Source organism: Dreissena polymorpha, chromosome 9 (genome assembly GCF_020536995.1).
Source record: "Dreissena polymorpha isolate Duluth1 chromosome 9, UMN_Dpol_1.0, whole genome shotgun sequence".
Lineage (NCBI taxonomy): Eukaryota > Metazoa > Mollusca > Bivalvia > Myida > Dreissenidae > Dreissena > Dreissena polymorpha.
In genome coordinates, this window is record NC_068363.1 from 81297844 (window position 1) to 81311839 (window position 13996).

Consider the following 13996-nt stretch of genomic DNA (forward strand, 5'->3'; position numbering starts at 1 on the left):
GCATTAGCAGGAGTAGCAGTAGTAGTACCAGTAGTAGAATTAGTAGTAGTAGTAGTAGCAGTAGTAGTACTAGAGTAGTAGTCAAAATTCCGATATTGGTGCGTGATTGTTGCGAGTATGGTCGTTTTGGTTCACGCTATTTTACACCCACGTGTAAGTGTTCATGTCACATTAAGATGTTTATTCGGCTGAAATTCCATGCAATCAACACACATGCTTTCTTCTGGTTCTAAGCTCAGGATGGAAGCCCATATTTTTTGTTATTTTTTATTTTTTATATGCTATTATCTAAAATAGAGACAAGAAGTTCAACTTCGTTTGCCGCAAAACTATACCATCTTTACAGTAAACAAGGGTCGACTTCGATCGCGCACTTTAGTCTGGAAACGGAAGTTGTAATACGCATGTTTGGTACGGTAAGTGGTGGAATGCGCTTTAGCTTGGATGGGTTATTTAAGAATACAGTATACTAACTATTTTGAGTACACTTTCTCAAAACAAGAACATCATACAGTAACAAATTACATGTAACAAATTACATGGTAATACCAGAAAATATCGACGATTTTCGTGCACACCATCGAGTAACAAGATATTTATTCGATATATTGCTTGAAATGACAGTGCTGTTTAGTTAAGCTTGGAACTTCATGTACATTGTCTGAATAATTTTACTTCAAGTTCAACTAATTTTCCTGCGCCTGCTGTCAAATAAACATGTTTTATGGAGAGTTTTCTGAGTGTTTAAAAAAATGTAAGAAGACTTAATTTATCATTTGATAAAAATACTTGAGGCTCGCTCTGTAAAAAGAGGTTTTAATGCATGTACATAGTGTTGTCCCAGATTAGGCTGTGTAGTCCACACAGGCTTATCAGGTGCGATAGAATCTGAATTTTCGCTCATAGAAAAAAACGACAAAAACGGAAAGTGTCTTCCTGATTAGTGTGGACTGAACATGCAATCTGGTAAAACAATGTACGCACATGAATTTATTAGATTATACTCATTATTATAGCCGTCTAAATGCTCTTTACTTTTGATTCACGACACAGTTACATGTAATAATTTATGATTTGTCCATTTTAAATGATGCATATTTTATTGTACTGTGTTGAACGAAACTTTTATTTTAATAATGTGTCCACTCTATATTCTTGTAGTTCTGTTTTGCTGTGTTATATAGGCAGATATTACCTAAAAGAGTCAACAATTCCAGTTCATGTTATTGACTCTTGATGAAAAATCTTGAAAATGCGTAGTCCAATGGTTAGGCAGTTATTTGCTACTGCTGCTACTGCTGCTTCTGCTACTACTACTAATACTAATACTACTACTACAACAACAACTACTACTACTACTACTACTGCTGCTACTACTACTACTGCTACTACTACTACTGCTACTACTACTACTGCTGCTACTGCTGCTGCTACTGCTACTGCTGCTACTGCTGCTATTGCTGCTACTGCTGCTGCTGCTACTGCTTCTACTGCTGCTACTGCTTCTTCTTCTGCTACTGCTTCTACGGCTGCTATTGCTTCTACTGCAACTACTACTGCTACTGCTGCTACTTCTGCTACTACTGCTACGGCTTCTACTGCTGCTCCTGCTGATGCTGCTACTGCTTCTACTGCTGCTGCTACTGCCGCTACTGCTGCTAATGCTGCTGCTGCTACTACTGCTTCTTCTACTACTTCTACAACAACTATTATTACTGCTACTGCTGGTGGTGCTGGTACTGCTGCTACACTGCTACTGCTACTGCTTGTATTACTACTCCTGATTCTGCTACTACTACAACTACTACTTCCACTACCACCAGTCCCACTACCACTACCACTACTACCAGTCTCACTACACTACCGGTACTACTACTACTACTACTACTACTACTACTACTACTACTACTACTGCTACTGCTGCTACTGCTGCTACTGCTGCTAGTGCTGCTACTTCTGCTACTGCTTCTACTGCTGCTACTGCTTCTACTGCTGCTACTACTTCTACTACTGCTACTACTACTACTGCTACTACTACTACTACTACTACTGCTACTACTACTACTACTGCTACTGCTACTACTACTACTACTGCTGCTACTTCTGCTACTAGTGCTACTACTGCTACTGCTACAGCTGTTGCTACTGTTGCTACTGCTCTGCTGCTGCTTCTGCTACTGCTGCTGCTACTACTGCTGCTGCTACTGATGGTGCTGCTGCTATTGCTGCTGCTGTTATTGCTGCTACTAGATGACGCTATTTTAATTTAGCTGAAAAAATAACTATTACACCTTGCTTGCAGATGAAAAAATTACTCCCACACAGGTCGACATGCGACACTTGCGCGATATTTGCTCAATATATCTCGCGAGTGTCATATCGTGCGTCGAAAGAATGTCGCGCGTCGTATCGTGCGTCGAGAGAATGTCGTGTGCCGACCTAGGGATTTTTAGGTCGACATGCGACAATTGCGCGATATTTGCTCGATATAGTGTCGAGTGTCTTATCGTGCGTCGAGAGAATGTCGCGCGTCGTATCGTGCGTCGAGAGAATGTCAAGCGGCATTCTCTCGACGCACGATACGACGCGCGACAATTCAGTCGACAGTCAAGATTTACTGCAATATTTTTTCTCTAAACCAACGCGATATGCGACACTCAAATCTTGATTGTCGCATGAGTGTCGCGCGTCGTATCGTGCGTCGAGAGAATGTCGCTTGAATGTCGTGCGTCGACCTCGAAGGTCGACACGCGACAATCAACTTGGCACTATCCGGATTCCGTAGGTTGGACATATACAACACTGATGATAGAAAGTCGTCGCTATTTACCTTGGTTGATAAAACGGTTAAACTCTTTTTAGTTTAAATTTGTTTAAGCGCATGTTGCACAATCATGTTATTTGCGCAACCTTTTTGGGAACGCGTTTTAAGGGAATTAAATATAATACAATATTATATGAGTTGTGTTTTTATTTAAGACTAAACGGCGCTCAAGATATGCCACATACTTTTGTTCTGAGAGTGAACTAGCTAGATTGAAATATGATACAAAAATATTATAGAAACAGAAACGCACTTTGTCATTAATGTGGTTTTTCACGATCAATTAAAACTGTTAATAAATTACGTATTTTGTGTATGTTTATTACAGTGAAACAAATATAATTTCATATTTTACGCTATGATCGATTTTGTCCGATTAAACATTTCTGTATCACTGAAAATCATAATTTACAACAAAATGTAACTTGTTTCAATTTATAATTTTATCAAAGGTTTTTAACGCAAGGCGTGACGCTGGAGAGTAGAACAATAGACGATATTCAATCGGTAAGACATTATATTAGTTCATGCTATGTGATCAATAAGCAGAGAATACCAGTGATTTACAATTCGATCATTTCGCTCTGGCGAAGTGGCAAGTTCTGGGGGACACATTTGTTATGACAATATGCAAATAAATTATCCGTGTAAGATTCCAAACGTTCAACAGTGGTTAATTAATGCTACAAAGCAGTTAAATAATTAAATCAAGCGACGTTTAACAAATCCTATCGCGCCTGATACTGCATTATGTAGGGACCTGCAGTGTATGTCTTTGCACTCCAACTAGTCTAACGACAGTTGGGACTAATTGTCAAGTATAGTTCAAATTCCTTGATATTTGTGTTGTTTTTAATAAAGGTCACACCATTTTGTTTTGATCGTGTGCCGCGGGGACTAACTACAGACCGATCACATATCCGATGGGAGTGGGAAATCGGCCAGGATCGCCGAGGTGAGAAGAAAGTGTACTTTCCACTGTACTAACCGGACAGCCGTTTGAGTTAAAAATATATCGAAGTTTCGTACGCTGCCTGTGCTAATAGTGACGTATCGGCTTACCCAACCAAGCAGCTAGTAAAATAGAATAGGAACAGCTAGGCAGCGCCTAGAACTTAGAATACAAATGTTCAAGAACGAGGCTATTTTTTTCCGCAACCAAGGCAACAGCGGGTTTAAGAATGGCCTTAGTCCGTCCGACAGTCAGTCCGATCATCTGCCCGTAACATGCTCGCGCCACTCCAATTAGAAAATAGTTTATACCGAATTTGTGTAAATGGTGTTCTCATTTAACTCATTTTCAAATGACATTATCTAAAAACGTCAACGTAAGGTCAACCTTAACAGACAAATGTTTGCGCATATATGTTCATGTCTTTTTTTATAACTGATGTGTCCGTGAACATATTTTCTTGAATCATGTCTTGTTTGTGTATCAAATTGATGCACACGGCAGTAAAGTCACCTCATTGTAAAAGTTACCACTTGGAACTCAAAGAATCATGGCGGAGTAAATGGCTGTTTTTGATACTGACTTGTTTTGAGTGTTGTTATTTGTTTCAATATTTCGGATACGTGTTGATGTAGACGATACAAATACATGTACATTTAAACGCATTGTTGTTGTGTATCTGCATATAAACAGTTTTATTGTCTAGTCTTAAACGTTCGTCTGTAACCCTATTTATTGTGCCTTGATTGCATTAAAAGCCTACAACTCATTTAGACACTCTTCAGTTGGATTCTTGGGTAAAACCGCCACTTAATGTCTTATTAGAATATATTAAAAACGCTCTTAGAATGAGGATCAAACCCGGGACCTTCTTATCGCTAGACGGGCACCATGCTGAAAGACTAAATAGGTTGTTTATTGATCGATTAACAACTACGTCGTTCCCGCAGTTGTTTATTGGCGAACGCCGACAATCTAATGTATTTATACAAGCAAAACATTGCATGTGTGTTACCAGAGTTGCAAACAGACAACTTATAATAGTATAATGTACTTAGTATGACACCTTAAAGTTTGTGCACATTTGCCATGTAAACATATATTGACTGTGTTGTATTACTTAATTAGCGCATAATTTGTTTCTCTGCACAATATGCATTTGTATTTATATTTGAAAGAACCTACTCCCAACGTATACATATTCCGAAATTTTAAGTTAATCAACATCACAGGCTTCCAACAATGACCATTATTTGTTTTCTTAACCCATTTATGCTTAATGGACTTTCCCAACCTTCTAAATTGGATCAATTTATTTCCACAATATTTATTTCTATATTTAGAATATAACTTACTGAAAAAATTTTAAGCAAACAGCGCATACCCAGCTGCGTCTCATCTGGGTCTACGCTGTTTGCAAAGTCTTGTTTTCAGGACGCTAGGCATAAATGGGTTAAACTTCTTTATAAAGTAATTGTTAATAACGTATTGTTAAGATATTTTATTCACACCTTGGAAAGTCAATGGTTTGTCCGAAGTATTAAGGGAAACACTATTCTCTGAAAAATATGTTCAAATTAGTGACCTTGATGCTTATTGAAAATATTTTGAAAGACTGTTCCCAAATGTCATCGAAACATTTGTTGTATTACATTTTTCTTAAACAAAAACGAAATTTACTATTATAAGCAATATGAAATGACATACTGTGATTATGATGCTGTTTTTCTTATTGTTGTCAAGACAACGTCGCCATTGGCGGTACATCTTACGTGGGGGAACATGATTATTTTTAAATGCATCTCAAAAAGAGGTGGCGCCCGTGATTAACATCCGTGACACAGGACGTCATTACAGCAGCAGCTGCAGCAGGGTAACATGCTGTCGATTTTGATTATAAGCATACAAATATTCGTATGAAACAAGAATCCATAAATGACTTTTTAAAATACAATTAGTGTAAACATAAACACGTATTGTGTCCTAAATTATGTTATGCAACAACAGGGCAAACAGGAATGGTCATGTGTCTTCTCGGATCCGTGATGTTCGCTCCCGGTTAACGATACGTTTCAAAACTAAATAATTGGGGCACAATGGCCAATAAATAACTGATATTAACTCGCTCAAAATTAAAAAATTTCTATCGATACTCAAGCGATAATCTCCCAACCCAGATTTTAACAGGAAATATTAATCTCAACATAAAACCATAATTTTCGGAAACATATTGTTTGTGAATAGACATAGGATTCTGGTCACAGCAAACATAATTAAAATATTCAGTTCAATAATTTATGTGGAGAACATGTGTTAAACTTTATTTCACTTGCGTATGTAAACAAGCATGTGCATTGTCATCTTTAACATAAAAAGTTAGACATAAAGTGTGCATTCGATTACATTGAACGAAATTCGCAATTCTATTGACAACGCATGTTATCGCTTTATATAATTGTCGAAATAAATCTATGTAGAACTCCATCTAGAATAGCTGCACCAAAATAAACCCTGGGGTGGTATTCCATAAACATCTTTTACTTTAGGTCAAAATTACAATGTTTTGAATTTCTTAACTAAATAAGAAAACACATTTTTTTTGGGTATTCCTTAAATAACATTGACATAATGATGCTATTTAAATGTATATCTTGATGCCAATCTATTGCAATATGAAATGAAACACTTAAGATTTTTTTCCAATTTAAATATGAGAATAAAATTTAAGTTAAGATGCTTCTGAAATACGACCCCCGATGTTTGCACTTCTCTGTATCTTAGTGATTTCTAGCCTAAAAAGTAGGGCTAAATAATAATGACTAAGATGGCAGACGCATGTTTGTCAGTTTATTCTTATGTCCATTGTTTACTTACAAAGCATCTTACTTGTTTAGTGTTTATGGCATTATCTCCAATAAAACATGATACAATATCGATTAGAGTACATGTACTTCTTTCGGCGCTATTTATTGGCTAGATTAACGATATGAGTGTCGATCTGTGAAAACGGGGCATAATGCACAGGCTAATCAGGTACGATACTTTACGTTTAAACTGGATGTTCGTGATCTACACATGTATCTATCAAAATTTAAAAGATCCTGGTACAAACGTACATACACTCGTAATCTTATGTTCTTATCAATAGCAATATTATATATCGAAACATTTCCGGAAAAACCGAAAGCTAAACACACGGTAATTATTTCATAACTCCACCCTGTGGTAGTGAATATTTGAGAATATATATTTTATAAGGTTAAATGTTGCTCTTCTTGTAACAAAATGTCATTAAATCAGTGTCATAAATGTCGAGATAATGAATCCTTGAAGACAGCACAAATTGATATGATAGCGTGTTAATAACTTTATTGCCAGGTGTCATACACATAGAATGAAACTTCAGCTTCACAGGAAGGAGAGAAATCTTATATTATACAATGGGGTATATATATGGCGAGGAATCAGTTGCAAAACAGTGAGATAAAAAATAAATGTACAATACAAGATACGCATATCATTACAACAGCACAAATATCATGGACAACTCTGGGGTCACCGCCTTGGAATGCTCAATACAAAAGCACTGATGGTTTAAACCGGTTTTAAGGAGTTCCAAACTTCACAATTGATCAATATGTATTCATATAACATTGAAATCCACATACGTATTAACCTCATAGCATCACAAACCAAATTGATAAGCTATTAAGGACATTGCATTTCTATTGCCTTACTATTTAAATACTAAACGGTTATATAAAATCAGAACACAATAACCATTGCAATCAGTTCATTATGACTTGAAACCCAAACGAGTATCAGCTATATAGTGTCTTTATTTTAAACAAGCTTAAGAGACATTGCAACGTATAGTTTGTGACATTAAGATCTGTGCGCACAAGTTATGGTCGTATTGAGAAGGTTTATTAGGTGGTGTGAATGATTAATATACACAGTTGAAATATGAGGCATTGTTATGACACACTTTTAAACATCATGGTGCTGGCAGCAAGACCGTCTGTAGAGTCATAAATCATGGCTTGCGAACTTTTTAGTTTTGGTCGGTAAAGTCCATTCAGATTGATGAAGCCATAGCAGGCATTGTACCACCAGCCCCCTCTCCAGTCTGCTGCACAGTTGCCCCCCGACCAACGGTCAACGTCATGATCATACGTACTGAACGCATTTCCGACTGGTGTCCCTGAAGAGTCTCCATCACTAAATGAGCGGTATGTGCGGTATGTGTTGATAACTGTAAGATAAAACAAAACGACACAATTGTAAATATATCAAACATATAATTATGTGAATCTAATGTGTAACTGTTGCCTAGTGTTTCGTAATTGTATATAGTTGATTTAATTAAATAGGTATCTGTTTAACCATGTATTTGCTATCGAGCGCGCTTAATGTAAAAAAAACATATATATAATGTGTGATATATGTTAAGATAATCTGATTGTATTTAGAAACCATAGTTTTTATAAACAATAGTCGGTTTTCCTTAGGATATAATCCAATTTAAACAATAACACTATAGTACCTAATAATGCTCTACACATCTTATTATACCATTTAATTGTCTTATTCTAATATACAATGTACTGTTTTAAATTAAGTTACAGGAAATATCTTGTTACATAACGGTTGCAATGTGTAAACCGATTGATATGTTTATATATACTTTGTATTGTGTATCTCACTACGATTGACCAGACATGTTTCGTAATTCGTTTACAAGAACGGGCACTATGTGTGCAACATATATATGCGCCATGTTGCTCGAGCATTGTCGATTAAGCGGTATGTTGTGTACGAGTTTGAACTTTAACATATGATCTGACGAGGCGTAGGGAATATAATTATTGCAAAATGAAACAATGTTTGATTTCTAATTCACAGAATACTTCAATTTTTTAAATATTGTTGCCTATAAATTAAACATGTTTTTTGCGATTTTTTTTCATTTTTTAACATCCACTACCAAAGGGTGGATTTTTGAAATCATTGCCGTATGTAAGCATTCGGTCTCTCCGGAAATGTGTTCTATGAATAACTATATCTAACATTGACTTAGTTTGAAATGTCTTGGTACACAAGTAAATCTTTATCAGACGGATTGTCGATAACGAGAAGCACGCTACTTCTTCAAAATGTTTCATTTAGGTTAATAGCAAAATACAGTCCTGTATTGTCAATACAGCAATTACACCAGCTTTAATTCTTCTTCTTGAATATAAATCACAGTATTTAATTTAAAGTTTGGCATTCCAATATTACTATGCAGTATCAATTCTTGACGTTTTGCAAGAATTATTATTTTACATTAAGTAGGTTAAATTATGGGTAAGATAATGTCGTTGAAACAAGAATTATGTAAACAATAAACACTTACGACCATCGGACCGTACACGTGACCCAACGTTCAGTGTGTAGTTCGTTCCAGGCGAAAGACTAAAGCCCCCGTACACATCGTATCCCTTGCTTCCGTTCGAACGTACAATGTCTACACGGAGTTGGTAGGAACCACGCGTTGTAATCTCGTAAATGTATTTAAGACCTAGAATTAAGAGCAGTTCAAACTTGTTGATACGATCAGAATTTATACCGGACGTTACTGGTTGAACTTGTATTTATAAATGTTAACGCAAATCATCGAACAATAAAGTTATTATACTTCCTTATATATAAGTGGTTAAAGCATAACGATTTTGGTATGGGAGTTCCGTCGTAATTGTCGTAATTGTCCGTTGTTCGTCGTATCAATTTTCGATAAATTCTCTAAAGCTCCATTTTGAAGTCAAGCCAAATTTTTAAGGTATGATTGTTTATTGTTTTGCATATTTAAAGAAATATTGATTATGTAGCTGAAACACGTGTCTTCAAAATCGTTTTAACAAAATACCTTTATCGTTCTTTTAGGATGAGATCAATGGTCTGCATAATACATGCAAAAACGGTAGCTCTTATTAAATTATATTTCAGAGCTTTAATCACAAGTACAAGTTCAACAAATTGAAACATCATCTTTGAAAATACTAAATATAATCGGTATAGAAAGCTGAACACGCGTGTGTTGTTAAGTATAATTTAATTAGGTTGAGTATATTATCTCCGTCCGATAAGACATATGGTACCAAAAGACAAAAGTTATTATTTGCATTCATTTAAACATTATAAACTGTGGCGAACCAGTTTGAAATAGTGACTGTAGATAGACGGTCGTTTTATTTTCAATTATTTTGTAAACTTTTTAAGAAACATTTTATTTAGAATACACAAAACTTGTTTTTATAGAGTGCTCAAATGATGTCCTCTTGTTTAAAATATAGTGTATTGGAAGAGAAAAACAGTGTTCTAATCCAAACGAAAAGTAAACTATAGCTCTTATATATAGTGTGCGTTGACCTTAAACTCAATGAGATAATGCAGCAATCCGCATACATGCAGTGCAACCGATACCGGAACGTATTTAACACACGAAAGCGTTAAAGCTGTTAGACAGCCAAAATTAAATAGACACAATTCGCAAAGGCTAACAAATTTAATAACGAAAACCAGTTCCCATGCTGGCTTAAATGTTTGTATATAGGCGTTATTACTTTTAAGGGCAATATTTATTTTGAGTTAAGCAAGAGACAAGAGCCCAACCATTTCCTTTTTATTAGAGTCCATAATTTCCCTATGCAAACAAAATAACGTACTTAAAATATGCACGGGCAAAAGATCGCACATTTGTTGCTGATTGGAAAACATTCATCACTAAAGAAGCAATACTTTTCGAGTTACGCGTTACACCAACGTACGACTGAGTAACTAATGGACCGGACGTGTTGAATCCATAGAGGATACAGTATTTGTTGGAATCGATGGAATATCGATTTCATTTCACGAGTGATCATTTAAAGTAATATTTTCACGAGTGGCGCAGTCACGAGTGAAACAATATTTTTTCATGATCATGAGTGAATTAAAATCGATATTCCATCGAATCCAACATATTTCTTTTTATCGTATGCTTTTTTTTCACCATTCATTTACATTGTAAAAGAGTTTAACTGGATAATATGGCTGGATTTATGACGTCATTTCGTCGAAAAAGTGACTTCACGTTATTTCTTAAAAAAAGTGACGTCATTTCACAGTAAAACAGTGAAAAATATCGATATTTTCACTGTTATTTTTTACTGTTTAAAACAGTGAAATATTAGTTTAATTCACTGATATTTCTCTATAAACCACCGGAAAGCATACTATAAATCGCAATTCTTCTGAAAACATGGTTATAAATATACCACAACATAACACATTTTTTAAAGATACAATATTGAGTGTTCATCAAGCTAAAAGTAAGCCTGATAGAATTATCAATAGCAGCGATTCAATTGATTTATGTCCTATGAATGAGGGAATGTACGTTTTATCATATGCACATGTGAGCTGAGGACACAGATGGCCCAACATTCCACTTTTGTCTCAAAAATAAACAAACATTTCAAAAATCGCCAGATGCGTTGATTCCCATTGTGATTATTGTTAATATAAAGATAAATCAAACCAATACTAAATACAGATATGTGATTCAAGTACACGATATTTCTTCATAAGTCTCCATGTCACATTACACCCGTATCTTGGTGTGCAAGGAATGGAATGGTGATATTGTAGTTTAGATAACAATGATACTACCGTCCAGCCTCCTCCATCCGTCTCCATGTCACACATCACCTGTATCTTGGTGTGAGAGAGAGGGGTGGTAATGTTGTAGACACCACTTAGCTTTGGGGCACCTCTGTTCAGAAGCTCGGTGCAATCTTTCCCTGAGCAAAATCAACAAACATATAAAAGTTCGTTGCACTACACAGCATACTAGCATTTTATCAATATGTTCATATTATATCATTGTAATACCAAAGTATAGCAATCTTTCATTTGTACTAGCCTGTCTTTATGAAATTGGCCATTGAATTAACCATAGCAATTTTTGTCATATAAAATGAATATATGTTCATTAGTTCAGTGATTAATACAAAATATGATAAAACTTGTAAAAACATTACCTCCGCATAGATATGTGTTACATTCTTGCGTTTGTGTTGTAAGACCGGGGCAATCACTCCCGAAATGTAGCGGTGCTGGATTGTTGCAAGCTCGAGTCCGTGTCTGGTTACAGTGATGTGTGCAAAGAGACCAAGAAGTCCATGTACCCCATTGTCCGTCCACTTTAAACAGTAAATTATATTAAAAACTAGTTAATATTGGATGAAATATAATTTGTTGATCATGAACACCTAATACAATAAAACATTAGAAACTAGAAATGGCGCGGCAGAGGCCGACGCGTATCCCCACGCCGAATGTTTGACCTAGGTGTGCCCCAGGGTTGGTAATGGGGCCATGCATAGCTGAGATTGACCGTATTGTCATAAGAGAAGTTCATCATCAATTAGAAGTGAATTGGTGTAGAAATGAAGAAGTTATAGTAAAAGGCAATTTTGGGTGGGTGTGACATATGTGGGCAGGGCGCCCCAGGGTTGGTAATTGTGCCATGCATAGTTGAGATTGACCGTATTGTCATAAGAGAAGTTAGGTATCAATTTGAAGTGAATCGGTGTAGAAATGAAGAAATTATAGTAAAAGGCAATTTTGGGCGGGTGTGGTCTATGTGGGCGGGGCCCCAGGGTTGGTAATGGGGCCATGCATAGTTGAGATTGACCGTATTGTCATAAGAGAGGTTCAGTATCAATTTGAAGTGAATCAGTGTAGAAATGAAGAAATTATAGTAAAAGGCAATTTTGGGTGGGTGTGGTCTATGTGGGCGGGGCGCCCCAGGGTTGGTAATGGGGCCATGCATAGTTGAGATTGACTGTATTGTCATAAGAGAAGTTCAATATCAATTTGAAGTGAATCGGTGTAGAAATGAAGAAATTATAGTAAAGGCAATTTTGGGTGGGTGTGGTCTATGTGGGCGGGGCCCCAGGGTTGGTTATGGGGCCATGCATAGTTGAGATTGACCCTAATGTCATAAGAGAAGTTCAGTATCAATTTGAAGTGAATCCGTGTAGAAATGAAAAAAATATAGTAAATGGAATTTTTTGGTGGGTGTGGCCTATGTGGGCGGGCGCCCCAGGGTTGGGATTGGGGCCATGCATAGTTGAGATTGACCCTTATGTCATAACAAAAGTTCAGTATCAATTTGAAGTGAATCCGTGTAGAAATGAAAAAATTATAGTAAATGGAAATTTTTGGTGGGTGTGGCCTATGTGGGCGGGGCGCCCCAGGGTTGGGAATGGGGCCATGCATGGTTGAGATTGACCGTATTGTCATAAGAGAGGTCCAGTATCAATTTGAAGTGAATCGGTGTAGAAATAAAGAAGTAAATGTAAAATAACCTAAAAAAATGAGTGATAATTTCTGACGCGGCCCCACCCCAACCGCTATAACTTTTGACCCAGGGGTCAGATCAAAATTCCAAATAGTGCAGGGTCGCACATATGCTCATAGCTACCATGTGTGTAAGTTTCAAGGTTCTATTGCTTTTAGTGTAGGAGGAGATAGTGGCCAGGACGGACGGACAGACAGACGGACGGACGGCGGAGATAACCACAATATCCCCACCTTTTTTTCAAAAAGCGTGGGGATAACAATCGAAGAAATACAAAATTCAGAATCCGGATATATTTTGTCATTGCGAACATAATATTTTATATAAATTATTGATATTCAAAATATATTTGCAACTTGCTGAATATTTCTGAATTAATAAATTGGACTTTTATCATCGGAATAGTCAAGATCGATTGCAGATAAAGTTCACACAATCCGGTCCAAATATGTGAAAACCCAGTTTAATTATTTGAAAAATAAAAAAATGAAAACCCATTGTAATATATCATGGTCGATTGGTAAAATATCTTTGATGCTAAGTTGCCTGAACATTAGTAACATGATCGAACGAAACAGAAGAGCATACTCAGATTCCACTGTAATTCAATTGCCTAAAACAAATTTAACACATGAATGACCATACAACAATTCGCAATATTAGCCCGTCACAGACTTTCTTATGTGTCATTGTGTTTATATTGCTAAATCAATACACTAGCATATTTGACAATGAGCAGGTTTGCCTATGACCACAATACTTTATCAAATAGTAATCACCTTAGTATTACCAATATTATTTGGAATTGGTTTTTAACTTTTAAAGACTTCGA

General features: G+C 36.2%; 1 protein-coding gene across 6 annotated transcripts in view; it reads right to left on the minus strand.

The window, feature by feature from the left end:
* Window positions 1–13996, minus strand: part of LOC127846784 (angiopoietin-2-like) — a 145282-nt gene that overhangs the window by 129778 nt on the left and 1508 nt on the right. For 2 of the 6 annotated variants that reach the window (XM_052378293.1, XM_052378290.1), the window contains 2 exons: window positions 11840–12001; window positions 11469–11599 (listed from right to left, as the gene is read on the minus strand). The exons of 2 other annotated variants lie outside the window; for them this stretch is intronic. In XM_052378293.1, the coding sequence (XP_052234253.1) occupies window positions 11469–11599; window positions 11840–12001 (293 nt within the window). Of the gene's footprint in view, window positions 1–6610; window positions 8032–9174; window positions 9340–11468; window positions 11600–11839; window positions 12002–13996 lie in introns of those variants that run through there. 2 more of the 6 variants (XR_008033666.1, XR_008033667.1) reach the window with 2 other exon arrangements.